The following is a 27,618-nucleotide window of genomic DNA, read 5'->3' as shown; positions in this document are numbered from 1 at the left end:
TACAGACAAAAAAAAGAACATCAGCCAGGTTTAACTGGTCTAATGAATTGAATAAGTGAACATCAGCAAGTAGGAAACCAGCTGCAGTCCAAACTCAGGAAGAGTGCTCAAACATTAAATTAAATATCTTTTCATGCATTTAGAATTTCACATGTCCAATAAGTTGTGGTTATTTAGTACTAAGTAAATTATAAAACTAAAAGCAAGACTGAAAACTGATTGGGATGATGAGGGGGAATAGACCAGAACCACAGAACCACAAATAAATTAGGAATGACCTGGTAAACCAGCCCAGATTTCCTTTCAGGAGATCAGCGATGAGCTGATAAAACCGATCTGATCCATCTCTGCAAAGGTCTGAAAATCAGCTGCTGATCACTGTGAGAGAGAACTGACTGACAGTTCAGCCCACCAGGTCATGTCTGGACAGTGTGGTCAACAGTCACTCCACTATTGCCAACTTAGCAACTTTGACTTTTCAGAGAAGAATTTCAGTATTGATCAAAATCACAGGTCAGGCTTTGTAGAGATCGGTGACCGTCTGTAGAACTGAACTCGGTGCAGCCTGACTGTGAACTTGAATAATGTTCCCAAAACTTTGAGGTATGCCACAGTAATAAAAATGTCCCAGTCAGTCACATGGAACTGATCTGGAATAATTATGTAAAGAGTGAAGAATCAGTGCTGATGCCTAGAAAAGCCTTTACATACTGACAGTTCAATGTTTCACCACTCTTACCCTCTTTGAACACCAGTTTGCCCCTGTCGTCTGAGGAGTAGCAGCCGATGTACTCCTGGATGTCGGTGTGCTCGTGGTTGTTGATCCTCACACACTGGTTCCCAGTGGCTAAGGCCATCCACCGGATCAGGCTAGTCTTCCCAACAGACGTCTCCCCCTGGATCAGCACTGGGTGCGTCCTGTAGGGCCCAAACATGGCAGGACACAGCATTGATTAGTCATTAGCCGAGTGCAGAGGTTCGTTGTCATGAGAGAGGATGAAACTAAGCTAATAAGTATGTCCACTCAACATGGATTTAATGATGCACTTGATCCACAATGGACAGATTATATAACCAGAGCTGCACAAATCATTTAATCACAGGAGTCAAATCAGTCTGTGATATCAAGAGCTAAGCTGTATGTAGAACAAACCTCTACAAGGATTCATCACAACTGGACCTGAGTGAATTGATTGCAAATTTTCTAATGTTCACACTTGCTCGAATGTGTACATACACACACTCATGTTTTCAATAAATGTCTCTTAGCAAGTTGCACTTCAACAATAAACAGCCAGTGACACACTCCTGACTGAATCCCAGATGGATGTTTGAACATTCTTTTTGACAGAACTGATAGAGCTCATCTGAACTGGCTGGGCTCCTGACCAGATCTGTTTAAATGTTCAACTGGTTTGATGTTGGGGTCCATCCAGAAGATTAAACTCAAGTGTGTTTAATCCATTGTAGTCTGGATGTGTGTTTGTGTTTGTACCTGTTGGAACATCTAATTGTTCCAAGTATCTGACCCAGATTTCCCCTTAAGATGAATGGAAATCAGGAGCAACCCAGAGAACTACCTCAATGCCAGAGAGCATTGTGGTGATGGAACCACCATGCTGTGGGGTTGTTTTACCGACACTTTCTGGTGCATTGCATAAATTGGATGAAATAAGGAAAAATGATGTTCACCTCTAAATTATTGAACTTTACCACAAATGAACTGAGCTTCATTGCTGAACTGGGCATCCTGGAATGACCCTGACCTTCACTATACTCTAAACCCATTCAAAAACTAGTCTGAATAAAAGTGTGATTATTTATCCAGATGTTAGTGGGTGTATTTCAGCAGATATGCATTATTTTGACCATGTGTGGATTAGAGAGAATCCATATTGTCACACAATAGAGCAGTTCAAACTAATGAGGCCAGTCCAGGAACCTGAGATCCGCGTCCACGATGAGTGCATGTAAACCTCTCAGCAGACTGCATAACTCAATGCTAAGATTTATAAACTGGACCATTTATTTATCTTTGCCACAAATGACAAAGATCAGCACATTAAGTGTTCAACCAGAGTGAGATGTTATCCTATTGCCTAATCAATATGTGGAGCTCAATCACTGCTCATATTAACATGATGACCCTCAGCCTCATCCAGTCTGGTTGTCCCAGTGACACAGAGTGCAGACGGAGAACACTACATCTAACATGACACACTTAGCCTTTACAAAGAGCCTAGATTATCTGAGCTGACCTTGGGATCCAAGCTATTGAATATTAGGGAAATGAGGGACAGAGTCAGGCTGGGTCAGAGTCTCCCTACCCTGCAGATACCACTCTGGACAGATCCCGAAGGTTGAGCTTTACAGAAGCAGTGAGGATGTAGCTGGGATCCAGAGTTGGCTCCAGTTCTCCCTGTGGAACCCAGTAGCCCTCTATCTGCACACAGGTCCGGCCCGGTGGAGCTGGGATCAGCTGGAGAAAACATACCAAACACACCAGTCATTAGGAAAACTTTCTAATGATTTCTACTTCAGCAGAGATATATCAATAACTTAGTCACATAATAGATTTATCAAGAAATAAACATGAAAAAAATATATTTTTTTTCATTTGACAATCTATATGTCTTACCAGTGCACAAATATGGAGAGATATATGATATATCAGCATTAACATCGGTATCGGTCCAATAAGTAAAAATGTGCCGATACTGATAGCATGTACTTATCTCCACACTTCAGGAGAGGGAGAGGGTTGGTCATGTGACATAGATGGTGATACAGCATAGCATTTAAGAGAGGTAATATCAGTTGAGTGGTCTAGTTATTATATATATATGTATGTATGTATGTATGTATGTTCTGTGTGTGTTATGGGTCATAACACCAAATTTAATAAAAATATCAGCCCAAATTTTTCACATCAGTGCATTCCTACAAATATGGAATTGTTTTACTTTATTGAGCCATTGAGCAGGTCCTGGATATGATCAATAAAAGCAGAACAATTTGAGACTTGCCTGTTTCAGACATTTGGTATTCCCTGCTAGGATGTGTTGACACACCAGCTTCTGGACCAGAGGATGGGAGCTCCTGTCCAGCTGGGTGAGGAAGCTCAAACAGAAGCCCTGAAGAGATTTGTGGATGGAATGTCACAACAGATTTTCAAACGTCTGCTATCCCACTGTAAGAAGGAGCAGCCCTGCACGCCGCCTGGCCTCACCTCGTACAGAGAGCGCTGAACACTGAGGCAGGGGTTAGCTGCTGCGTAGCTCAGAGCCCGACACAGCGTGCGCAGGCTGTAGTGAGGTCTGTGACCGGTCCCATCCATCAGGCGGGAAGAGGCCTCCCTCCGAGCTTCCAGATAGAAACTGAGGCACAACCACAATAATTCAGTGAGATCTAGTCAAAGCAGATTGTCCTGCAATGAACAAAGCAGACTGAAGTGGTTCATTGTCAGACTGACAGACAAGCACTGTGATAACATGTTAAGGCTGACCTTATGATACCACTGATGACACTCTTGGGGGGATTCAAGCACTTGAGGTAGTCTGACACGAGGATCCTCAGGTCTCCCTCGTTCTCCAGCTCATGCACATACAGCTCAGTAAATCTGGACAAGTCCAAAAAACAAACTTACAAAAAAGAAACATCTTCACCTTCCTACCACAGCTTCTATGTTCCCCCTCCATGCATTGAAAGTTAGAACAGCTTAAAATGATAATCTTATAAACTGGTTTGACTCAGGGGTGGCCATAGTGTGCAATTTACACATTTGGTTCCCTTTTTGACTATTATTTTTAATTTTAAAAATCTCCTTAGAATAAGACATTTTAGGTAAAACAAAGCATTTGTTTTCTGATAAACAAGCTTTTTGTTTTCTCCTTGGTTTCACAGGGACTAGGACCACATCTAACTAGAAACTTTTCCTCAAATTCAGACTTTGGTGCACCAAATCTGCTTTTAATCAATGAATTCAACTTGGCTAAGCACAGCATGCCCTTTTAAAGAAATACAGACACAAATCTTCCTCTTACTAACGAGAATAAATTACATTTGGTTCTATTTTTTTCATGAGCCCAAAGTAATTTGCAAACTGTTTACCTTGCTTCAAAGACAGTAAAACCCTCTGTGTTTACACACGCCTTCCATACAAACAAATCTGACTCATATTTCTAAGCTGGTAGAAAAAGAAATTCATACCAAAATTTCTTGTCATTTTTTTATTGTGTGGCCCTCAAGTACTTCTGAGTCAACAATTTTGCTCCACTCTGAACTCAACAGTAACTTTACACATGAACGTACTCTTTATTCAGCAGCAAAGATGCTAACAATACTTCAGTTGTAACACTACTATGCAGGCAGACAGAAATAAAAATGCCAGATTTGAAAGAAAAACACTCATGTCAGTATCAGAACTGGAGCACAGCCTGCTGCTGCCAGAAGTTAGAAGAGTTGCAAATCAAACATAGGAAACAATTGTTCTGAGTAAATGTTTCACACAGGAAGCTCAAGTATTGAACATGGCCTCCTTCTCCTGGGAGTAGGAGGCTCCTGGGATGGGTAAATGCATTTGCTCATGCAGTTGATGGATGGATAAACTGCATGGATATTCATCAACTGCATAATGAAACTTTGAAAGGTCATAAAACATCAATCATGTTAACCGTTATGATATTATTGGGATTGGAGTTGTTTTAGGATGGTAAACATTCACTCTGGTCTTGGCCCATCTTGGAAGTTGTTAGCTTCAGCCTCCAGGCTTAACTGATCTAGAGTCAGTGGTCATAGTGAAAGCTTACCTGTTTCTAAGACCCAGAGGAAGGTTCCTTTTCCCCACATCAGTAGCTGGGTTCATGCATGCAAAGAGGCGGAAGTCTGGGTGGCGAACCAGGTGCTCTGGAATACATACATGTGACATTAGTGACATTTCTGATCATCCTGAACAGCAGCACAAATATAGGAGACCAAGTATAGACTGTAGCATATTAATAGGTTGATCTATTTGTTGTTCTGGTAACAGCTGAACTTACTGTATCCAGTTTAATCAGCTCATTCATAAAATGTGTCATGGAGAAACGTCAGATATAAGAAACCACAACCAGACGCAGCATACTCTTTCCTCTACCAGGAGATGGAAACAGTTGTAGATGTGCTGCATTTTCTTCTTTATGGTAAAGAGGAATGTTTTCAAGCCAAAACTCTCCAGTGTTAGAAAGTGATCCCAACAAACGTTGCTGGAAGCTAGTCCTGACTGTTAGTCAGTAAAGATAACTTCTGTTTTGGATCTGGTGGACTTTATTCCACCATGTTCATCACAGAAACACACATAACATAAAGAAGAGTATAAACCCCATAACATCATACTCTCATAAATGCCAGTGCATATGCACTGGTGATATGACAGTGCCCCCTAGTGGATTGGCATGTAATATAAACAAAACAAAGGAGTAACATGACAACTGGCCTCACCAGTGTCTCCACGATCCAGTAAGACCAGAGAGCCAGTACTGCCCTCCAGCAGCCCACTCAGACACTCCAGCGTTTCTGCTGCTGCCAGGTTGATCTCATCTAGCAGAATCCAGTGGCCCTTCTTCACCGCCTTAGCCAATGTCCCCTACAGGACACACATGGTAAGAGCTGCTGTAGTGGTAAGAGCAGGAATGTGTATGTGCTACGAGAGGTATTACCTCCACAAAAGCAAACACCATGGCTGTATCACAGGCTCGGATCTGCTGCTGGGTCTGGCTCAGCTTGGATGCCAGAGCCTCCCACTGCTGCAGCAGAGAGGAATCTGCACAGGCAAGAAAATATCAGCATGTCAATGATCAACACAGGTCTTCTCACTTGCTACTTGTTCTGGTACCCTACCTTCTGGCTTTTCTTGCAGCTCCTTAGCCAGAGCAGACTTGCAAACATGGTCCATGAGTCGAAGCAGATCGTACCAGCGCTTTTCCCGAAAGCAGGTCTGTACATGGCCCAGGAAGGTCAAGTTCTGTTTCCTGGAGTACGTCTGGGAGAACAGGTCCTCAAAAGCCTCCCGCAGGGGCAGCAGGATCTGCCTGTGGTCTACCGGCTTGTATCTAAATACGGTGGTTGCACAATTACATGAAAGAAAAAAAAAAACGCATTCTGCATTATTCGTCTGTATTCTTTAATATTTCTAACTGGAGCTTCAAAATCTGCACCTCCTCCATTCTTTTCATTTTCCTTAAAGATAAATCTTAAAGATATTCTTAAAATATCTTAAAGGATATCTTTATAAACATAATGTGGGAAACATTCAGACCTGCCAAGTTGAAACAGCCCAAATTTTGACCCATTTGGCCTGTTTACAGCCTCCAAAATTTGATCAAACTCCCCCTAGAGATTTTGATTGATCAAGTTCACATTTGGTCAATTTGTTCATAAGGAATGGAGAATCGAAAGTTATCAAAATGGTGAGTTTTTATGCATGCTAAAGGGGCGTCAAGTCAAATCAAAGTTTATTTCTCTAGCACATTTACAACAACCTCAGCTGACCATAGTGCTTCACTACAATCACGGGTAGATGCAGTAAATGATAAAAATAGAAAATGTGACATCACTTTAGCTACGCCCCCCGAGAACAGGAAGTGTAATGTTTTACTTTATAATCTCCATGTCTGACCCGTGACCTAATCAATATGACAGTGTGTCCAGTGACTGAAGTCGTGTTGGTGCAACTTGGTGTAAAGCACTAAGTTTCCAGTGTTTCCCTCATCAAGATAACTAAGTTATCTTTCCCTCATCAAGATAACTAAACTCTTCTGTTACATAAGAACCAAGAGACTGGTGTGCTGAAATTATTTCACATCATGTTCTGATAGTTTCTATGGCAGCACCCTGCTCTCTAACTGAAGTAATCGTGTTTAATCATCTCTGATATGTCACTCACCCTCCAAGAAGATCGGCTGTATCACTTTGCTGGTTCATATTCACCACACTCAGCTTGTGCCCTGGGATTCCAGACAAGGAGTATCAGTGAGCAGCTTTGACAAGTCATTGGGAAGCGAAGCTGAGGCAGTGTGGACCCACCGGTGACTGAGGCCAGGTGCTGCACCGTGGAGGTCTTCCCTGTTCCTGTCTCTCCCACCAGGAGGACTGGCTCCCCCTTGGCCACACAAACAGCCAGCTGTTCCAGCAGAACAGCCGAGGGTCGGGTTGCAGCAAATGTCTTACTACTGCTTACACTGGATAACACACACATACACACATGATGTTTGTGATTAGAGCTACATTAGGAGAAGCTATTCAATACAGGATGGGTAATCATAATGTTTTGACTGATAGGAGTGTGCCATTGGAAAATATTTACTCTGTATCTAGGCCAAAGGTTATCACCCATTCACTTTAGCTTTGGGGAAGGATCAATGGGGATATTTGGGTTGAATCATTAGATGACTGTGTTTACAACAGAATAGTTTAAAATCAATCTGATGTTTATTCAGTGTCCCAGCAGGGGTCTGCCCTGTTTTATCTGCGGCTGAACGCTGAACCAGCAACCAGCTGGCTGCATAGTGGACATGAGGTGAGTGGTGGGGACGTCCCACTTACATGGCCAGCTGCACGGTGTCGGCCTGTTGCCGAGGCAGAGTGGCTCTGCCCACTGCGGCCTGCAGCTCCGTCAGCGACACGCTGGGCTGATACAGCTGGCAGAAGTACTGAGCCTACACACGCGCGCGCACACACACACACACACACACACACACACACACACACACACACACACGCACACACACAGGACAGAGGTCATTCTGACTCAATCGACTCCTCATCTTCACTTGTCTTTCTAAGGGTGATGCTTTTCTCCAAACCAAAACATCCTTCCAAAACAAAGACCTTCTCATTGGAGATGTTCAGCTTGCTTCCAATGATCTCAGCCATGCGCAGTCTGCTGGCAGGGCAGGACAGCATGGCTGTGAAGCAGTCAAGAGCCTGACAGATAGACAGAAACAGAATGTTTGATTTTGGGAACAATACTTGCAGACCTACTTTTTTATTTTATTTGGAGAAATTGTGGAGGTAACAGCTTTTTCAAGGTGACGTGTTGAACAAAAGAATAAAAATAAGTCAAAGCATACTGACCTCTAAGAAGACTCGCTGTGCTGTGGCAGGGGAGGCGCTGTCAAAGTTCACACTGATCCGCTCGCACCATTTCAGCAGGTCCCTGGACAGCAGGAACACACATCAGCAGAAAAGATGAACTTCAGCATCCAACTGCTGGGTGACAGTCTAGAGATGCACTGACCAATGAGTTCTTTCTGACTTGTTTGGAATAAATACAGTGGCTTTTGTCATGCAGTTATTTGGATGGATAGAACGACCATTATTAATAAAAAGTAAATAAAAAGTTTTCCCCCCTCAATTTCAAACTTCTTTTACATAATTTTAGCTTTTGCCTCATTTCCTATTAAAGAACAAATATCTTAGTTGAAAGAAGTCACTGAAAAATCTAAATCTGCCAGAGGGATCAATAATTGTTGCCTCAACTGTATTCGCTGTATTTGATGTCTATCTGAGGTCTATCAAAGGACAAACACAATCGCTCATTTACACAAACACTCTATCAATAACATGTACAAAAAAATGTAATCGAAAACAGAAACAAGCTGTTCATACATAACTGGAAATGTTCTTCTGGTTCTTCATTCCTGAAGAACATTTCCAGGAATAGAAGACTAATGTCTCAGCAAGATCTAGAGAAACTCATCCATGAGTTTATCTTTAGTCACATTGATTACTGTAACAACATCTTCTAGCTGCAGCTGATCCAGAACGCTGCTGCTGGTGTTCTGATAGAGCACATCACCTAGGCTAGAGTACTTACACTGAGAGAATAGACTTTAAGATACTGTTGTTAGTTTACTGAACGGTTTAGCACCACAATACATTAAAGATCTGTTGTTGTTGTTGTATCAACCTTCCAGACCTCTCAGGTCTTCTGGTTCTGGTTCTGCTCTGCATCCCCAGAACCAGAACCGAACATAGAGAAGCAGCCTTCAGCTTCTATGCATCACAAATCTGGAACAAACTTCCAGAAAGCTGCAAAACTGCAAAACAGCAGAAACGCCGAGTTCCTTTAAATCTAGAGTAAAAACCCATCTGTTTAGAGTTGCTTTTGAAACATAATAAATGACACATTAATAAACATTTTGATGTGCAACGACGGCACAAGACAAAATGTAATGCTTCAGTTGTTGAGTATGTGTTTCATGACTTTTTGTGTTTTTATGACGTACGGAACTTTGAACTGTGTTGTTGCTGAAATGTGCTTTACAAATAAACTTGATTGATTGATTGAAAAGTTGTTGTTCTGGAAGAGAAAGCTGTCCTTATGACCAGCAGATCCAGATGTGACCTGGATCTGCTGGTCACATCTGGATCTGACTTCAGTAAGGAGCTGCGTAAATGTGTCATGTTCAGCAGCATGAACTTTAAATGACCTGAAACGCTATGCATAACGATCACATGCATCTAAAAACTGAAATGATGAGCTGATGGGAAGTGAGTGAGTGCACCAGGGACCCAGAGAAAGGGTGACTCCATCCCATCATCCACAGAGCGGTTCAATCAATAAGGTATTGAACTCTGCAGCAGCAGAAAGCTAATTACAGCCGGAGAAGCTGAGCTTCAGTTTGTCTGGTTGATGTGCCTGGGGGGACATCATGGTGATTTTGTAACATTATGACTAAGACAGGATGTCAGTACTTTAAGTGTATATACTTCTAAGGGAGCACCTATAAATCGACTGGCCAATGAATTGGTTAGATTTCCTTTATTTGGGGAGATTGTCATCGGTTGATACTTAGATGTGAAGCGGATCTTATCCACTGACTTTATCTAACTCTGTAAAGATCTGAGCATCAGACACTGTCCTCTATTGCTCTGAAATGAGAGAGGGCTGACTGTTAGCACCAGGTCACACATAAATGTGTGAGGTTAACAAGAGTCACCCACTGCTGTGAACTTAGCAACTTTGTTGCTATATTGAGGCCTCATCTATGCACAGACACATATCTGGGAAAGCAATATATTTTTCTGTGTCTTGGTCTTTCGTCCACACAAAAACTCAGTTTAATATCACTTGAAATTATTATTATTTATAAAAACTTTCAACGAAACTGGAGATTTTAGAAAACTGAATATGAGACTTTGGGTCCCATGAATTATACAGTCTGCGACAAATAAAAAAGCAATATATCCACATACTTGTTTTGACACAATTCCCAATCACCAATCTCTTGTCATCGTTTATTAACTTTATATTCTAATATGTCATTTGAAAGTAGTTCAACCTATAGGTTGAACTACTTTCAAATGACATATATGTCTATACAAATTAACCTCCTGACACCAATCTGACTGACTGAGGAGCCAATCAGATTGGTGCAGAGTGTTTTTAAAACAATGAGGCAGAGATATGTAAAAACCTGGTTGCATGTAGACAAAGCCTCAGACTTTTCAGACACATAAAATAGAACTGGGCTTGTAAGTTTAGTGACTTTTTAACTCTGCTTGGCGAATGGATGTAAAAGGCAAAGCAAAGGGAGGGCACATACAGGCACCAAGACTTAAAAGTTGGGGTGGGGTTGCTGGTTTAATGACCCTCACCTCACTGACAGAGCTCTCCCCTCCAGCGATGTGCTTCTGTCCTCAGGCTTGTCCTGCTGTCCCTCTGTTCTGGTGTCCACCTCAGAGTGTCTCTCACCAGTCAGCTGGCAGTAGATGTCCAGCAGACGGTCTGACACCACTGCCAACATGGGGTACCTGTGGATGAGCACCTGCAGACAGGGGACAGGTTGAGCTGGGAACAGACAGCGAACACCTCTGGAATCACTATGTAGTAATCTATAGCACTGCTGTATGACCAGGGTCAGTATATGTGTCAGTATACTGTTGCTGCAGACAGTGAAACTCTCCTCACCTTCTTGAGTTCTGCGTGGGACATGTTACGCATCTGCAACTTGGTCCAGAACTTGTCCAGCAGTGCCGCATGGGAGTTCTGAGGCTTGTACCAGCTGCCACCACTGCAGTACATCCTGCATGTCCACAGTAAGACTCACATGAACTCCTGCACAGCAACTCACACAATTTGCACTTCTATCTTCAACTAGAACTTTATCTGTTTCAAACAGGTTGGGGTTATTTCTGTTACTTGTTCAGAACCATCAGCCAGTAACCTGAATTTCCCACATGGTTTGGCTGACATCGCCTACGAGAGTTAGGCAATGTCAGCCAAGTTACCTGTTTTTATAAAATAGTTTTAAAAAACAGGTAAAAAGAAGAAACTATTTGATTCCCAGACAAGTCTTGCATTCTACTTTAAGCCAAGCTATAAGGAGTGCTGTATTTATATTTTTACCTTCTGGTTGCAAAGAACTGGAATCCAGGAGCAACCTCAATGCAATCCTCCCGTCCTGGAATCATCAACTTTTTATTCTCCATCAAAGGCAGGAGGACAGAAATCTGAAAAACACATTTAGCTTCATTTTGTGCAGCAAAAATTAACTTAAATCATTCCAATTTAATATAAATAATCGTCAAAAGCCAAAATATACTTTGAACTCACCACATCCAGAGGTGCATGATCAATATCTTCCAGAAGGATCCAGAGGCCTTTAGAAACGGCCTGGGTTAGGGTTCCTGGCTGCCACACAAACTTCCCCGGTACATCAGTGCATCGGTACATTCCCAGCAGCATCTGAAAACCAAAACAACCATTGCTGCTCCTTTTATTCCAGGGTGCTGTGCTGTTACTGTGGCTTTTCGCTTTTTACAAAAGACTACACACAAGCTGAAGAAAACGAGCCTAGAACAGCAGAAAGCTGAACGGGTGAACATGTTATGAGAGTGAACAGTGTGATGAGACACCCTGCTCCCTCTGGTGACAAGAAATGGCTGAGATGGAGTGTCATGTCTCCCACCTTGCTGTCAGTTTGATCCCCAAGCTGGACCTTGAGAATGTCTGCAGCACTGGTATGTCCGGTGACGGCTGCCATGTGCTCCACCAGAGCAGTTTTCCCACAGCCAATCGGACCTTCCAGGAGCACAGGCTTTTGGGATGCCACGGCCAGAGCCAGCCTTCTCAGGTTCTGGCAGGTTGACTCCACCAGCACCAGGCAGTTCGGCTTCACCTGAAAGAAGAGGCCAACATGGATAAAAACAGACCCTGAAAGGAGGGGCATGGTTGTTTCTGTGTGGGGATCACACACCTGCTCAGCCTGCTGCCGTGGAACCATCTTGGGCAGAATGACTCCACAGACTGCTACAACGTTCTGGCACAGGTCCTCTGATACCACCTGACCTCTGGTGAACTTCTGGGCCAACTCCTGATGCCACTTTACTGACCTCTGATTAGTTAACACCAGAGCTCTCTCCGCCTCCACCTGCTGACTCTCCTCCAGAGCTCTGAACCCGCAGCAAAGTATAGAAAGCATCAGTTACCTTGGAGTCCTGCACCATGGTAACTGAGCAGGTCTCAGTTACCATGAGTAACTGAGTCCTCATGGTAACTGAGGACTCAGTTACCTTGTTATCTGAAACAAGGAGCCAGATAAAGTCATCTGACAGCAATAAAGCAGAAAACATATCTATACATACTTCATTTTCATGTGCAGAATTTCATCACTCGACAGCACTTTCCTCAGGAAGATGGCTTTCTGATTATCAGTCATGTGGCAGACAAGAGCTAAACACTGAGCCGTGGACCTGTTGGGAAAAATCTGTTTAATAAGAGAAAAGAGAAGAGTCTGGACCAGCACTAGTGTAGGCTTAGTTTCTACTAAATGCATCAAACAAGAAGGATCATTTCAAATTCACAAGTTTAATGTGATGTCTCTGGGGCCTTTGGGTTACAAAGCCTGACCTGGTTTCCATGGATACAACTGTGATATGGTAAACTCCTGCTACACCATCATCCATCTCAGCCCATCATCACCATATCCTCAGTTTGACTCTGCAAATCACTGCTCTGCTGAAGATCATGAAACCTGCATGATGGTGGCCCTTTAGCCCCTCAACATGGATCTAATGTTGTGTGTTTACTTGCAGATAATTTTCTAGCAGAAACAAAGCAATGACACAATGATTCGTGTTGGTAAATGACCTTCACTGTGGCCATCGCCAACCTGGAGCAGACTGACAGAATGACCACCAGCTGGCAAGGCAGGTGAAGTCTCATGCCCAAAGGAAAGCAATTTGTAAGGTTACACCTTGTGATTTATTTTATTATTGTCTTGTACATCCATATTTGTAACACGTCAAGGGACTGCAGATGTAAATTAGTTTTTGCTATGATCTGTTACAGCGCATCAAACGGTGACACTGATGTAAATTGTCCTTTTCTAAATACAGTTTGTGAATATTACTATTACTAAGCTACAACAGCAAAGTGAACTTAGCAAATTTGTTGCTATATTTAATGAATTTTCAGGGAAAAAAAAGTATCGGCAGGCCAGGATTTTTAAAGATTGTGATTGCCCAGAAAACTGCAATCAGTTTGCCCAAAAAACAAATATTCAGAGCCCATTAGGGCTGAAATCATTTATCGTCAGCTTATTTGGTAATCCACTAATAAAAACAACATGTTCAGAGTAGTAATTAGGTCAAAACTGTACTAAACATACATTTTGCTTTTGATATAAGAACACTTCAATCTACAAAATGTGTTCCCCAAAACTCATTAGTGGCATAGTTTAGTTTCACCTGTTCAAATTCATCAAAGGAATGGTATCTTATTACATTTTAGGCAATAAAATATTTTTTTTTATTTCAAAAGAAATTTAATTATCTCTTTATTTGCATCTTTTAGTGTATTTTCTAATATTATATAAAACTGTCTCAAATGGTTAAAGAAAAAGTTTGTAGAAAATGTCAATATTTTTATGCAATTAAGTGATTGATTTTCAGAATAATCGATTTCTAAAATAATTGTTAGTAGCAACTTGAGAACTCATACTTGAAAAGCACTCGTAAATGTCCTCCAATCAGAAAAAAGGAACAGACATGCGCCAAAGACACTTCCACCAATAAAATGAGGTGAGATTAAGGACTTGACCACTTGAAGTGTGAGGCTAAAGAAGCTCCATACCCTCGAACCATGACATCACTGGTGAGTAACTGTGAAACACAGGGACTCCAGTCCCACAGCATCCGAAACTTAGCACAGTCACTTTGGAGGAAGCGCAGGGTGGCAGCCATGAGGTCGCGGAGCTTCATCCTCCTGGGGCCGTACTGGACCGCAGATGACTGTTCGCTGGTGAAAAACAGCCTCTGAAACACTGGCGGGGCACTGCTGAAGTACCTCACAGCGAACCTTGGATGGAAGAGGATAACAATTATTCAGGCGTATCTGTAATGTCTAGTTAGATGGAAGTTTACATCAGGCTGCAAGTCGTGCAGCAGACGGAGGACGTGACAGACATCACTTACGCATGCGCATCAGGACTGATGCTGAGGAGTCTACTGAGGGCCACACAAAGGCGCTCATGGAGGTCATGGTTGATTCTGCCACCAGCTTTGACCCTCTCTGCGTTGCGCTCCAGGAGGTCCAGGACCAGCGGCCGGACATGTCGCGCAATTAGCAGAGTGTAATCCTTCTCTAAGAGGAGCTGAGCCAAACACTCCAGAATGCTCTGCCTGTCCTGCTGGCTCCAGATCTGCAGAGAGAGCAGGTTGGGTTGGATGTTACCATCAGGTTCATGGCTCAACAAGGCAAAGGGAAGTGCATCACATTAGGGCTGGGCGATATACCGAGTATACTCGATGTATCGCGATATTTTCAATTTGAGATAGTTAAAATGGCTTTAACGCAACCATCGAGTATAAACTGTCGTTCAAATAATAAACTTTTTCTCATATCTCCCAGCCCTACATCACATATAGTAACAAGAACTGTTTAGTTCTTTGCTAACATAACAGCAAATCAGTCAATCACATCGTAGTAACTCATAGCATTCAGGCATCTACGCTTGGTGTAGTGAGCATCAGAGTGAGGGAGGAGGAAGATTAGAGGGACTTAGTACATTGCATGGTTGTTGAGCTTTTCAGAAACTGAGGTTTTAATGCCCAAGGCGCTCTCAGGTTTACAGAGATGACAGAAAAGCAACCATAGCTCCAAAACAACCATGACGCTGAACAGCAGGTGACTGAGCAGTCCGCAAATCCACAGCGTGATGCTGGGCTGTGAACATGGAATGTGATACCTTAAAAGGAGGGAGTGTGGGAGCGTTCAACACGGTAATAGCAAGGTATGTCTAATAAAGTGGCCGGTGATGAGTCTAGATCACATCTCCCCCATGGTTCAGGACAACCTCTGATATATTATGGAAACAATAAAACACACTGTCTCCATAACGCTATCAGCTGCTCACCTGTTTGGACAGATACTGGCTGATCTGGTTGTGACTCTTCTCCACATGTCTGGATATGATGGCCAGAGATGACAGATTCACTTCTAAATTTTCCATCACTGGATCGCGAGCAAGCTGTAATGAAAACAAGCGCACGCGGTTTATGGACAGCTTCCTAAACGTGTAGACACTAAATTAAAGCAAAGCGCGAGGGTCATCACGAGCTCCTGTAACAAAACACAAAAACACGTTTCCACTACTGCTATTAAAATCCACGTGAGGTGAAGTATGACTGTTTCCGGGTGAACTTCCGTTCCTCCGCCCTCTCTCTGTGTCGCCTGTTAATGACGCACCGGATAGCGCATCACCAGCAAGTTCAGCAATTTGTACTCCCCAGCCTTCCGTCAGCCGGGCTCACCTGCTGCCGTTTGCCGCTCTCCTCTGTTCTGGTTGGTGGTAGGAAATGCGGAACGCCGGAGAGCTCCGTGGCTCTCTGTAGAGTTGGAGTCTGTGAGCTTCTCACTGAGACTTTGAGAAGATTTTTGGAACCTGACAACAGTGAGTCGCCTGCCCTGGTGGCAGACCGCGGGAAAATGTCGTTACTTCCTGTCTAATGAAGTGTTGGCGCGACTTTGGTCTTGGAAATATCAACAAGGCACAGAGGAAAACTCAGGCAAGTAAGGCAGAAATTCCAGAGATGGTTTCGGCTAATGTTTTAGTGGGATTTTGGCTCAGTTCAGAAGGCTTAAGGATTTAATTTGTGCTGTGCTGCGACCGTAGTTGCTAACGGTGGCTTTGTGACCAAAGCTTGTTTTGTTAGTAATAATTTATATAAGTGTTATTAGCATGGACATTTACAGGTCGATATTTAGCTGATATATTTATGTTAAGGGAAATATTTCCTTGCCATGTGACAAGCAACGTTCCGTTCTGGAAACCTTAGCAAGACCAAAGCTGCTTTACGGTAACGGATCTCGGAGAGTGTCATCTGTTTACAGTCATCTGCAGCTTCTGAACCTGCATCGAACCCCACACCTGCTAATCCTGGAAAACGGAGCTTTCTTCCATGAACGTTGTCTGAGAGTCATGGTAGGAAGAAAGGGGCCACAATTATTTACAAATAAGTACAATTGTGGAAAAACAGATCCCAGCTTGTCACGATTTATTAAACAAAACAGATTAAAAAAGTCAAAAAGCTGTCATTAAATTGAAATCTTGTAGAGCCACCCTGTGTGGAGGGATGTTATCCAACAATACTTGTGTTTATTAACAAAACAGTTTGCTGCTCTCAGCCTTCCACCTGCAGCACAGACTCTCCTGGTTGTTCCTCTCACCAGGCCAGAACCTGTCAGGCTCCAGAGCGGTTTGCTTCTGCAGCTGTGCTTTACTGACTCTGTGGAGGATCTTAAACACCATTTTATTGTACAAGATCTTACAATTCTTTGACAATTCTGAGCAGTTTTTGGTTAATATTGGCTTTTTGTTTCTAATTACTAGGTTTTCACAAAGAAGCAGAGCAGATTGAAAGAATGGAGACGTTTGATGCCTCTGATTGTAAGTCACATCTGGTTTTTCCCAAGGATTGTTGTGATATTTTTAACTTATTGGTACTGAACAGATATAAATCTATAAACAGTTTGGTTTCTGTCAAGATGAAAGAGAGGACTAAGCAGCACAAAAACCAACACAAAAAGTCAGTAATTGAATTTTACATAATTGCCACTGTTAAATTTGTTTATTTGGTTCCTGAACTTTGGGAAATATTTCATCCGATTTGATTGTTCTGAATATTGCCACGTTCTACAGACGAGGCAATTAGTCCTGTCTTTGTCATTTATTGAAGGTTTAAAAAAATCACAGGATCAGCAAAGGAAAAATGATAAGTAGGTGTCAACCAACCACTTATATTCTGCTTTTCCTTGCTTCATGTGTCAGCTTTACTGTGCACGCAGACACGTTGCCATGGCAACCCACACAACATCTCTGCTAACCCGCAGAGTAGAGAGTAATATATTGACCAGAATGCACTGCAGTATAGTTAGCTTCCTGCTTTTGGAGTGGTGTCCGGTCTGCTTACATTCACACTGCATTCGAACCGCATCAGAGTTCAATTCAACCGAACCGTGACCGAGATTTTTGGGTTCACTCTCTTAGTCTGCGTTAGACCCACTAATAATCCTCATTAATTATTAGTGGGTTATTGTTTGAACTGTTTCTCAGTCCAACACTCCAAAAAACGTTTGTAAACAGGATAACAGATAAATGATATTGTGATGACATGCTGAAGGTGGAATGGCGGTGCTAGAAAGAGGTTCTTAAAGAGACAGGCGCCTAATTTCAAGGTCTCATTCTGGGAATTTCTCTAAAATTTTTCATGTTTATGTCACTATAGGACCGACATGTGAAACAGTCGGGTTAGCCGAAAATGCCCTCCTGGTACTCACCGGTGGGGGCACTAATAACCCCCACTACTGAGGGTTATTAGTGGGTCTAATGAGGGTAATGACTTATCCTCATTACATCACAAGATGGTGCTGGCGTTTGACCCAGGCAAAAACTACAGGCAAAAACAATGCAATTTATAGTATTCTGTGAGAAATATTTATTATTAAAAGCTTCTGTGTATGCAGGATGGAAGCACAGTAATCCATCTTTTGGTGCTGTTACTGCTTTAAATTAAAATCAGCCATTTTAATTTAAAGCAGTAACAGCACCAGTAACAGTTGGTGATGATCATCATAGCATACGGTGGGAGAACTGACATCCAGTTTATTCAGTTTCAGAAGGGGATGTTATAGCAATCCAGTGGTTATTAAACTGTTTAGAATCTCATTTTTATCAACCATTTCTTTTCCACTAACAACAATACAAGATGGAAGTCCTGTATTTATCTCTCTTCCAAAATTTAAGAGAATTATTTAAATTTTTAGATGTTTCAGACAGAAAGTAGGCACATTTAGGATGACATATTTTTACAGTGCATAAATTAGCTTGAGCTCAGGCTATACTTTATTCAAACCATTATTAAACCTCCTGTTCTTCCCTTCAGCAGTGGACCCTGGGGCTGATGAAGACTCTGTGGATATCTATGAAGGCCTGGATGCTACTGGGGTTGGCAGCAGCACTGGTAAAGGAATTCTTCCACTTTATTCTGTTTTGTAAGAGATTGATAAATGTTTTGCAGGGTTTCCCCTAGGCCTGTCGCATTAACAAATAAATCAATTCATCAGATGATGAATTGAAATGAACTTGATCATTTCGATTTTCATGATTTATCAAGTAAATTTATCGAGGGCAAGTAAAGCAAGGTGGCCCACCAGGCGTAATTACATTGGGGGAACCCTGAAACATGTTTTACTGCATGTTCTGCTCTTGCTTTACAGAAAAGTGGCCTTCTCTTGGTTCTGGGCTCAAAGACTCACTGGATCTTTATGAGGATATAGTGGCAGAGGAACAGAACAACAGGGAGACATCATACACCGAGGTAACAAGCTGCAGTCACCTGTTCAGCTGCAGGTCCTCCTGTTCAGGACCAGTCATCTCACTTTTTTTCTCTCTGTAGTTAAAATCCAGATTTGAAGCAGCCCAAAATCAAATCAAAGAACTGCACAGAAGACTACAGCAGATGGAAACACAGGTTTGTTTCAGCAAGTATTTTTGCAAGAAGATTGAGTGAATATTTGTAAATCATGATGTGTAATAAGGTCCTACTCAAGACACACATGCAACCATGTTACTTTAGTTTATTTGTTCAGTTTGTTTTTTTTAATAGAGTTCCCCAGGTTAAATGACACATTAAAGTTGACAATTTTGTGAAATTATTCATTTTGGTCTAATTTTGCCCACAAAAAGTCAACATTTTAAAAAGTGTGTGGTCTTTATAATCATAAGATAATTATTAACAACATTGTTTTGTTTCTTCCATGGACAGAATACTGGCTTGAGCAGTGAGAACAATCGTCTTAAGAAGAACATCTCTGCACTTTTACGAACAGCAAGGCAAGAAATAGTTCGGAAAGATGCTGAGATCAAGCAGCTGACTCAGCAGTGAGTGCTACTTTATAAAGACCTGGAAACTAGAATGTGCTCTAGACTAGCACCCTGGGATAGACATTGACATTTTTAAATTAATATGTAATTTGCATTAATAAGTAGCATTTGTTGTTTTTTGTAGGGTCCAAAGATTTCATCATCATCATCATCAGCCTCAGATAAAACAAGCCCAGGATCCACGTTCATCTTTTCAAGCCTCCTCCAGCTGTTCCTCAACAGGAACACTTTCACCACCTTCATCTTTTCCTCTTCTTCCTCCTCCTCCTCACCCTCCTCCTTTTGTTGCTCCCCCTATTAGTTTCCAGTATGAGGAGGAGCCTTCTCCAGCAGATGCTCCTCAACCTACCTCAAAGGAAACTTGTCATTTCAGCAGATCCATGAAGTCCTCAACTCATAACTGCTCAAAAAGATATGAATCAGCTGAAAAACTGCCTGGAGTAGACGGGTGCACTTCCAGAAACAGAGAGGTTAAAGGTCAAAGTTATAAACTGTCTGAGTCAGCAGAACGGAGGCTTAGAGACTGTACCCATCATAACAAGGACTCTGTGCAAAAGAAAGTTCACAAAGAAGACAAAGATACTGGAAAAGAGTTTGACTCCCAGTCTCACAAAAATACGAAATACCAAAAGGTTGGGAGACACTGCCGATCAGACGGAGCTAAAACTTCTTCACAAGAACATCTCCACTCTGCAGCTTCCTCTGAACACAGAAGAGAAGTCAAGAAAATTCAGAGAACAGATAAAGCCAGCTCTACAGAGCATGCTAAAGTTTCTGATCAGCAGTTAGGGGGGAGCTGCAGCCCAGAGTCCAGAAAAAACCCCAGAGGTTACAAATATAATAGTCGGTCCAGTCCAAAGAACAAGAGAAGCTCCTCTCCAGATCAGTTTACTAAGCACTGCGGTAATGACAGTAGAGAACGGGAAAGAAGCAGACAGAGAGACTATCAGAGAAGTGTGGACAGAAGGTGTGAGGATGAAATCAGGAGCAGGCATCACAGAAGAAGCAGTCAAAAAGAGAGCAGCGGAGACCGGGAGAAGCACAGAGATAAACAGACGGGAAAACCTGATGGATCCAAGGAAGGACGACGGGAAAAGAAACCTAGAGATGTGAAAAGATCCTCTGAAGAACCCAGCCCAGAAGCAAATACTTCTGTAGATGACAACTCAAACAGGAAGTTGTGTTTTATGGAAACACTGAATCTAACTCTTTCACCTATCAAAAAGCACACAGCACCCAGAGATAGCCTAAAGGAACCGCTAAGACTAGAGGGTGATGTTGAGGAAAACTCCCAGCCTAACCTAGACAACATGTGTGTCATTGATGAGGTAGATGGAGGTGAGCTAGGATCAGAACCAGAACCAGGACCAGGACATGCTGCAGAGCGAGCCTCGGAGGAGCTCAAAGCTCCATGTAACCAGACGTCCAACATGGAAGACGTAGAGGAAGATGGCAACATTGGAGCTGAATCCCAAGGGAGACCCTTGGCTGTTCACAGCAACTCCCTCTGGAGGCCACCCCAGGATCCAGCAGACACAACCAAACTCCACATAGCAGCAGGGGAAGACCTGAAACATCCTGAGGAACAGCTGGAGCAGATCTCCAACAGCTGGATAACTGAAGGAGATCAGCTGGAGGTCACAAAGAGCTCCCAGCCCAGCAACACACCTCCACAAATCCTGGAGCAACACAGCAGCTCTGAAGCACCGACCTCTGAGGTTCAACATGCTGCAGCTGCTGATGAACATGCAGCTCAACATGAACATGCTGCAGCTGATTCAGGTGAAGCTCCTGCTCCACCCAGACTCTCCCAGAGTACAGTCAGTGAAGCTTCAGCTCAGCCAGATGACACACACGGTACTGAAGAGGTATATGAGGAAGCCAGACTCAGAGATGGGTGGGGTCACCAGGCTGCGTCCCCTGGTACCAGCCAACCATCCTCTACCAGTGTTACCATGGACAACCATCCTGTTGGCCAACCACAAAGCTCTAAAGACTTGGATTCAGTGTCCAGCACTATCCGTCTGACCTCACTTGCTCAGAAGGGGCGGATTCTGACCAAGGATATTTGTGCGATGACCCAGACAGACCCACACCTCTGGACCTCCAGCCCCCAGCCCATCTCCTCTGTAGACTGCATTGGGGTATCCAAGGCCAGCAGTACCACAGAGGAGCTCAGGCCCACCACAGTTACCCCTAAGAAGTTCTGCAGCCCGGACCATAAAAAAGAGCTGTCCAGTTCTGTGTCGCTGCCTCATGATGAAGACTCCATGATGCACACCCTGAGCAACCTGAAGAGGATTCCTGAGGCCATCAGCCCCCTGAGGAGCCCGGCACAGATGGCCAAGAGGGGTGTCCTCCATGTCCACAGCAAGCTGGGACATGTGAAGAGTCTTCAGAAAGGTATAGCCTGCCTGGTAACCAGATGGTCCTAGCAGTCCTGTCCTTCACTCCCACAGGCTTTATCTGGCCTGCAAATGTGACTCACGTGGACATGCACCAAACATTGATCCAATCATTTATTATGGGGTATTTTGATATGAGTTAGTTCTCTGGCAGCCGTAATCACATGGAATGATCTGAAATATTTGCTCCTGCTGTTTGAAGCTGTAAACTGGAGTGGATAGGGTTTGATTTAACTTCTTATTTTAATATCTACATTGCTTTTCATTTTGATGGTGACTTTTTAACCTTAACCACATCTAATCTGTATTCTTTTTCCTATTTGTTTAAACACTGGTTTTTGAGTTCCTAAACACGTTCTCATTCAGAAGTAGAATAGAGTAGGAGCAGCTTTTATTGTCCCACAAAAGAGAAATTCAGGTATAACGGCACAAAAAACTGTTAAAAACAATATATAACAACAGAAATAACAATATACTGTACAAGTATAAAAAAGACAAATACCATGAGCCATTAGATCCTTTTTGGTCAGGAATAGACTCCAACTTGTCATTTTTCCCCAATACAAGCATCAATCATAACAATCTGATGAATCATGGGAAGACAGATTTGTACTTGTATGTCAGTAATACCATACAAACATCACGGAAATTAAATTTAGAAAACTAAGTTGGAGAAAGGCTGGAATATCATAATAAGTGAGGTGGGCGCCCTGCATCATTGTTCAGTGATGTAGCTTTGAGAAAAAAATCATTGAGTCCGTCAGCAGGTTGCCAGCTGTTTTACTATAGTGGACTTGTCACTAAAGACTTGGATTCAGTGTCCAGCACTATCTGTTAACCCAGAGAGTTAAAACCCTCTGTGTCTTTGTGCTGACACTGACCTGTTGTATTGTCGTCTTTAGTTCTCTCACATTGATTTATGTAGTAAACTGAACAGAATTATGGTCTTGGTCTCTCTGGACTTCGTTGAGTTGAATTTAGAGATGATGATTCATCCCTCAACATGTGTAAAATACCTGAAAATTATATTGACTTTGTTGCACCATAACCTGCCACTGATTGCCACAAATGTATTGATTTGTACAAAGGCTCTGGTGTTCCTGAATCTCTTCACTTAGTCTTGAATGTCTTGAATATTGACTTTGAATATGTACTGACGGTTCCTTTACTTTTCTGTCCAGATTTTTCTACCTCTACTGCTGAGACCAACTTGATGAAGTTGGATGTTAATAAGGAAAACAAATATCCAGGTTCTCCTGCTAACCAAGGAACACAGGATGTGGTGAACATGGAGTCTGAGCAGATTTCAAGCCCTTTTGACACCGAACTGGAAGAAGGGGAAATTTTAAGCGAGAGTGATGAGGCTACTTCTAGTTCTCCTGTTCCTGCCACCAAGAGGGCAAAGTTAACGGAACCAGTCAGGAATAAACCCAGCCTCCAGTCTTCTTCAAGAAGAAAACCTGAAGAACGGTGGGTTGCTTCTAAAGAATCTCTTGATTCAGCTGCTGTCTCAACGCAAAGTCCCAGGAGTCGTTTTAAAACTGTCTGCCCATCAGCAAGCAAAGCATCTTTTTTGACTGTAGAGGAAATAATGGAGACATTCAAGATGGTTCGCATAGAGATGCGTAAAAAATACATGAAGCTTCATAAAACCTTTCCTAAAAAAAGCTTTTGTGGTGTGATGGACAATTTCCAGAAGTCTTTTTTAGAGTTTGTGGACGGTGCTCACTTTGGCCAGATATGCAGCGATGCCGAGGAGCTGAAGTCCAAGCTGAGGAAAGTAATTGCATCTGTGTTTAGCAAAGTGCTTAATAATGGCATAGTGAAACGCATTTTTGAACAGCAAGCAGTCAATCTAAAGCAAAAGCTGTGGGACTTTGTAGATGTCCAAGTGGACTACTTGTTCATGGACATCCAGACAACACTGAAGAGCCTCTGCCAAGCCGTCCAGACTCCCACTGAAGACAAGAGGCCCGGTGGACAGGTGATTGGGCCTCAGCAGGCTCCAGTGAAGATGCCGCTGTGTAAACAGAACAAGGCCCACCCCACTAACTCCAGCCTGAGCCGGACCAAGTCATGTGCAGTGGTCCCTTACAGAACCGGACTAGGCAGCAAAGGTAAAGACATCCGTATGTCATACACAGAAAAAGATGGCGCCTCTCATGTACATCCTCCAGATCGTGTAAACACACAAACTATGATCAACTTCCTGTCCGACAGCAACGCTGCCTCGTCTCCAGACAAAACTAAGATGGTGATCCCTCAGAACGGCTCCTTGATTGATAGAACAGACTTTGAGCTGCTTACCGAGCAACAAGCGTCCAGCTTGACATTCAATTTGGTCAGAGACTCTCAGATGGGAGAAATATTCAAGTGTCTTCTCCAAGGATCAGACTTGTTAGAAAGCACAGGGATGTGTGGAGACAACACTGCCTGGGCTGTTGGGACCCCAAGGAAGGATGGAGAGAAATTTCTCAATTTTGCCACACCATCAAAGTTCCTCTCACCATCCAAGTCTGATACTTCAGCCAGACTCATTGCTACCTGGTCCAGCATTTCACCCAGACGGAGGTCATCCCCACGCACCAAAACCCCCATCCCCCTCCACCCAGCCTTATTCGATGAAAGTTGCCTCCTGGAGGTTCCGTCTGGAAACAGAGCGCTGCTGCAGGGCAGCTTGACAGCAGAGAAATATTCCATTCTAGCTGAAGATCTGGCTGTTTCCCTGACGATTCCATCTCCTCTTAAATCTGACAGCCACCTCAGCTTCCTCCAGCCAGCAGGCGTTGGGATCCATGTGGTGTCCACCCCAGACAGCGTTATCAGCGCACACATAAGTGAGGATGCTCTGCTGGATGGGGAAGATGCTACAGAGCAGGACATCCACCTGGCCCTGGACAACTCCAGCTGCAGCTCCAGAGACAGCACCGCCTCCCAAACGCCTGGCAGCACTCTGTTCTTCAAGCCTGACGTTCCTATGCAGGCGCTGGTGATGGAGAAGTCCAATGATCACTTCATCGTAAAGATTCGACAGATGAATGTGGCTGCAGAAGGCACACCAATTGCTGGAGAGCCGTTGAGCCAGACACTGATAGAAAAAAATCAGCAACATGAAGAATATGATGCACAGGAATGTCTGAAGGTCACTGGTCAGACAGAGAACAAGTTCTCCGTCACTGGAAACCCAAACTCTGGATCACACACCCATGAACAGAGACAGACTCCAGGAACCAATCCATCCAACCCAAGACAAGACACTTTTACCCAGTCTAGGAAAACCACTCCTGAAACGGATCCATCAGATCCCAGTTCAAACACCAGCTCACCTACTTCCCACAGTTCATCAGTCTCAGATCCCAGTAGAACACAGCTCCAAATAGAGGCAACTCCACCCAAATCATTCCCATTCCAGCCCCAGAAGCAAACCAGTCCCCCCAGAGCCACTTTAAGCCCAAGCACTACAGCATCAAAGACACTGTTCTATGACTTGGGCAGAGAGGAGACCACTGTGTCCGAGTCAGAAAAGAGTCTCACCATTGACACGAGCAGCTCATCAGAGAAAACCTCTAGGAACTGTGAACAGCTCCGGAAACGGAAAAGACGGCAGGAAAAGCTGAAAGCCAAAAGATGTAAAAAGGAGGACAAGAGTCTGCAGGTTTCTCCATCCAGGAAGAGTGACGAGGAGTTGAAACTTTCCCAAGCAGCTCTGTCCCCAAGCAGCCTGTCTGCCAAGAACATCATCAGGAAAAAGGGCGAGGTGGTGATGGCATGGACCAGGTCAGTAGCATGAGTCACTGAAGTCACGTGGAAATAAAAACACTTCTCACATGACTTCAGTCCACTCAGTCATACCACAGTCATGTCATTAATGACATGACTGTGGTATGACATCTTAGGTTTGACTTCTTAGGTTTAACTGCATATAAACCAAATTTCAATCAGCTACATTTGATACATTTTAAATGACTGGATTTAATTGAGTTGACTAAAAACAAACTGGTGTTTAGGAAGAACATAAATGCTTTTACTTTTGCACACAGATTCATGCGAACATGTCTTGTTTTTAGCCAAATTTTATTTTTAGCCAAATTAAAACATAAACATTTATATATTGACTAAATAAAACCTCTATAAACAAATATTATTTGCATATTTGCTAGTTTTCCAAAGTTTATTTTCTGTTTCTATTGTTCCTTCACTGCTTCATTCAAATGTTCCAGTGAACTTAAATGTCAGTGTGAAACACTTTGACCTTTAAGCAGTATGTAGTACTGTTGGTCAAACAGAGCAAGTAGGAAAGTTTAAAGTTCCGTGGTGAAAGGATGCTCAGTCTTTTTTGCTCATCCTCTCCTCAGAGATGAAGATCGAGCCATTCTGATGTTCCTGAAGACCAAAGGAGCTTCACGGGAAACGTTCTCCACACTGTCTGAGAAACTAAACAAGCCATCAGGCCAGGTGAGCAAGTCTTCAGTCTTCAGGGTTTTATTGAAGGTTTGCAGTTATTTACTGTTTGATATTTTTCAGATTGCTCACAGGTTTTACCAGCTCATGAAGCTTTTTAAGAAGCAGGGGAAGATGGACATGTGATTGTCCCAGTCAGACATGGAGGAGCTCTCACCCACCTCAATACAATTGAACTCTAAATGCCTGTTAAATGGAAAGTTCTGGAGAGTCCTGAAGAGTTGGTTCAACACCAACGCTACGGTCCGTGGACTTCATTTTCAAATGACTGGAAGCATAATTGCTTCTTGTTGAGGGATTTTTCTGTGTTGAACTGATTCATGGCTAATTAAAACAGAAAGCTAAAGGATAATATCTGTGTTTTTGATTCACTGTCTGGAAATGTTTTTACTTTTGTGTTCATTTTGAACCAACTGAGACAGTTTTTTGTTTTAATCACCTCTTACTGAAAATCCATGACAGTATCTGCATATTCCTTTTTCAATAGTATCAATTTGTACCATAATCAAAAACATCTCAGCAGTATGTCTTCCAACGGACAAAATGTCCATCTTCAGACTTGAAGTTAGTTTCCAGCTCAGGAAAATTCCATGTTTTCCTGTGGGTGGATCCCTTCTGGAAACTTGAAGGATCACTCAGCAATAACTCATCTGCTGTCAAACAGATGGATTTGGTCATTATTGCAAACAATCTTTGTGTGATGCTGGTCAACTAGCATTGGTGTTTCTAATGAAAAAGTTTACATGTCCAGTCAAGGCAGCAGAGAAGTATTAAATGACTCGTATCAGCAGACTGTTCGCACAAACTGTCTCTGTGCCTTGATGCATTTAGGTTGAAATCATCTGATTATATAAATCAAAACAGAATGCATTATTATTCTTCATGCTGTACATATCCTTTTCCAAAAATAAAGTTTTATTTATTTATGCCTGTGTCAGATGGGAGTTCTTTATAATGAATCTTTGTCTTTTTTCATGATGACATCCACTGAACAGAAAATGAATATATCTGCTCTCTGAACTCTACACATTAAATGTCATTAAGAGGATTTTTTTATTTTTTAGAAGCACATTTGTGAGGTCAAACACTGATGTTGGGAAAGAAGGCTTGGCTCAGTCTCGTCTCCAATTTATGATTCTTTTTCTATTATATTGCTTCAGTAATGCACTTAGACTAGGCTGGAGCACTAAGTGAGCCATTTTATTGGGAATTACCACAGAACACAGCTGCACTGACCTAGTGACCTGTAGAGTGTTTTTTACAAACTGATCTCTGTGTGGTGATAGTGTTAGACAAATCTGTGAAAAGATCTTCGGTCTCTTTGT

At 42.8% G+C, this 27,618-nt stretch overlaps 2 protein-coding genes across 6 annotated transcripts in view; one reads left to right on the top strand and one right to left on the bottom strand.

The window, feature by feature from the left end:
• mdn1 (midasin AAA ATPase 1) overlaps positions 1 to 15,628 on the bottom strand; it is a 55,217-nt gene extending 39,589 nt beyond the window's left edge. The window contains exons 1-24 of one of the 2 annotated variants that reach the window (XM_016680962.1): positions 15,399 to 15,628; positions 14,458 to 14,684; positions 14,117 to 14,341; positions 12,628 to 12,735; positions 12,240 to 12,435; positions 11,952 to 12,161; positions 11,597 to 11,728; positions 11,390 to 11,493; positions 10,952 to 11,066; positions 10,639 to 10,808; positions 8,113 to 8,194; positions 7,867 to 7,962; positions 7,582 to 7,694; positions 7,063 to 7,217; positions 6,923 to 6,983; positions 5,878 to 6,089; positions 5,697 to 5,800; positions 5,479 to 5,623; positions 4,809 to 4,905; positions 3,506 to 3,619; positions 3,230 to 3,377; positions 3,027 to 3,134; positions 2,328 to 2,479; positions 740 to 918 (exon numbers count right to left, since the gene is read on the bottom strand). In XM_016680962.1, coding sequence (XP_016536448.1) covers positions 740 to 918; positions 2,328 to 2,479; positions 3,027 to 3,134; positions 3,230 to 3,377; positions 3,506 to 3,619; positions 4,809 to 4,905; positions 5,479 to 5,623; positions 5,697 to 5,800; positions 5,878 to 6,089; positions 6,923 to 6,983; positions 7,063 to 7,217; positions 7,582 to 7,694; positions 7,867 to 7,962; positions 8,113 to 8,194; positions 10,639 to 10,808; positions 10,952 to 11,066; positions 11,390 to 11,493; positions 11,597 to 11,728; positions 11,952 to 12,161; positions 12,240 to 12,435; positions 12,628 to 12,735; positions 14,117 to 14,341; positions 14,458 to 14,684; positions 15,399 to 15,494 — 3,349 coding nt within the window. In that variant the 5' untranslated portion in view covers positions 15,495 to 15,628. The remainder of the gene's footprint in view (positions 1 to 739; positions 919 to 2,327; positions 2,480 to 3,026; positions 3,135 to 3,229; positions 3,378 to 3,505; positions 3,620 to 4,808; positions 4,906 to 5,478; positions 5,624 to 5,696; positions 5,801 to 5,877; positions 6,090 to 6,922; positions 6,984 to 7,062; positions 7,218 to 7,581; positions 7,695 to 7,866; positions 7,963 to 8,112; positions 8,195 to 10,638; positions 10,809 to 10,951; positions 11,067 to 11,389; positions 11,494 to 11,596; positions 11,729 to 11,951; positions 12,162 to 12,239; positions 12,436 to 12,627; positions 12,736 to 14,116; positions 14,342 to 14,457; positions 14,685 to 15,398) is intronic. The other variant, XM_007570600.2, reaches the window with a different exon arrangement.
• A 127-nt stretch (positions 15,629 to 15,755) lies between these two features.
• LOC103150844 (CASP8-associated protein 2) lies at positions 15,756 to 27,219 on the top strand. 4 transcript variants are annotated; one of them, XM_007570599.2, is made up of 10 exons: positions 15,756 to 16,050; positions 16,875 to 16,931; positions 18,430 to 18,504; positions 18,761 to 18,861; positions 18,940 to 19,014; positions 19,309 to 19,424; positions 19,552 to 21,830; positions 23,014 to 25,609; positions 26,188 to 26,287; positions 26,357 to 27,219. In XM_007570599.2, the coding sequence occupies exons 2-10, from the start codon at positions 16,907 to 16,909 to the stop codon at positions 26,417 to 26,419; spliced, it is 5,430 nt and encodes a 1,809-aa protein (XP_007570661.1). In that variant the 5' UTR covers positions 15,756 to 16,050; positions 16,875 to 16,906; the 3' UTR covers positions 26,420 to 27,219. The 4 variants fall into 4 exon arrangements, with proteins under 4 accessions (XP_007570661.1, XP_007570660.1, XP_007570659.1 ...); XM_007570598.2 differs by having other exon boundaries at positions 18,427 to 18,504; XM_007570597.2 differs by having other exon boundaries at positions 15,756 to 16,054.
• Positions 27,220 to 27,618: the final 399 nt, after the last annotated feature.

The sequence above is a fragment of the Poecilia formosa genome, unplaced genomic scaffold (genome assembly GCF_000485575.1).
Source record: "Poecilia formosa unplaced genomic scaffold, Poecilia_formosa-5.1.2 Scaffold264, whole genome shotgun sequence".
Classification (NCBI taxonomy): Eukaryota; Metazoa; Chordata; class Actinopteri; order Cyprinodontiformes; family Poeciliidae; genus Poecilia; species Poecilia formosa.
The sequence above is the reverse complement of the archived record's forward strand: the minus strand, read 5'-3'. Positions and strand labels throughout refer to the sequence as shown.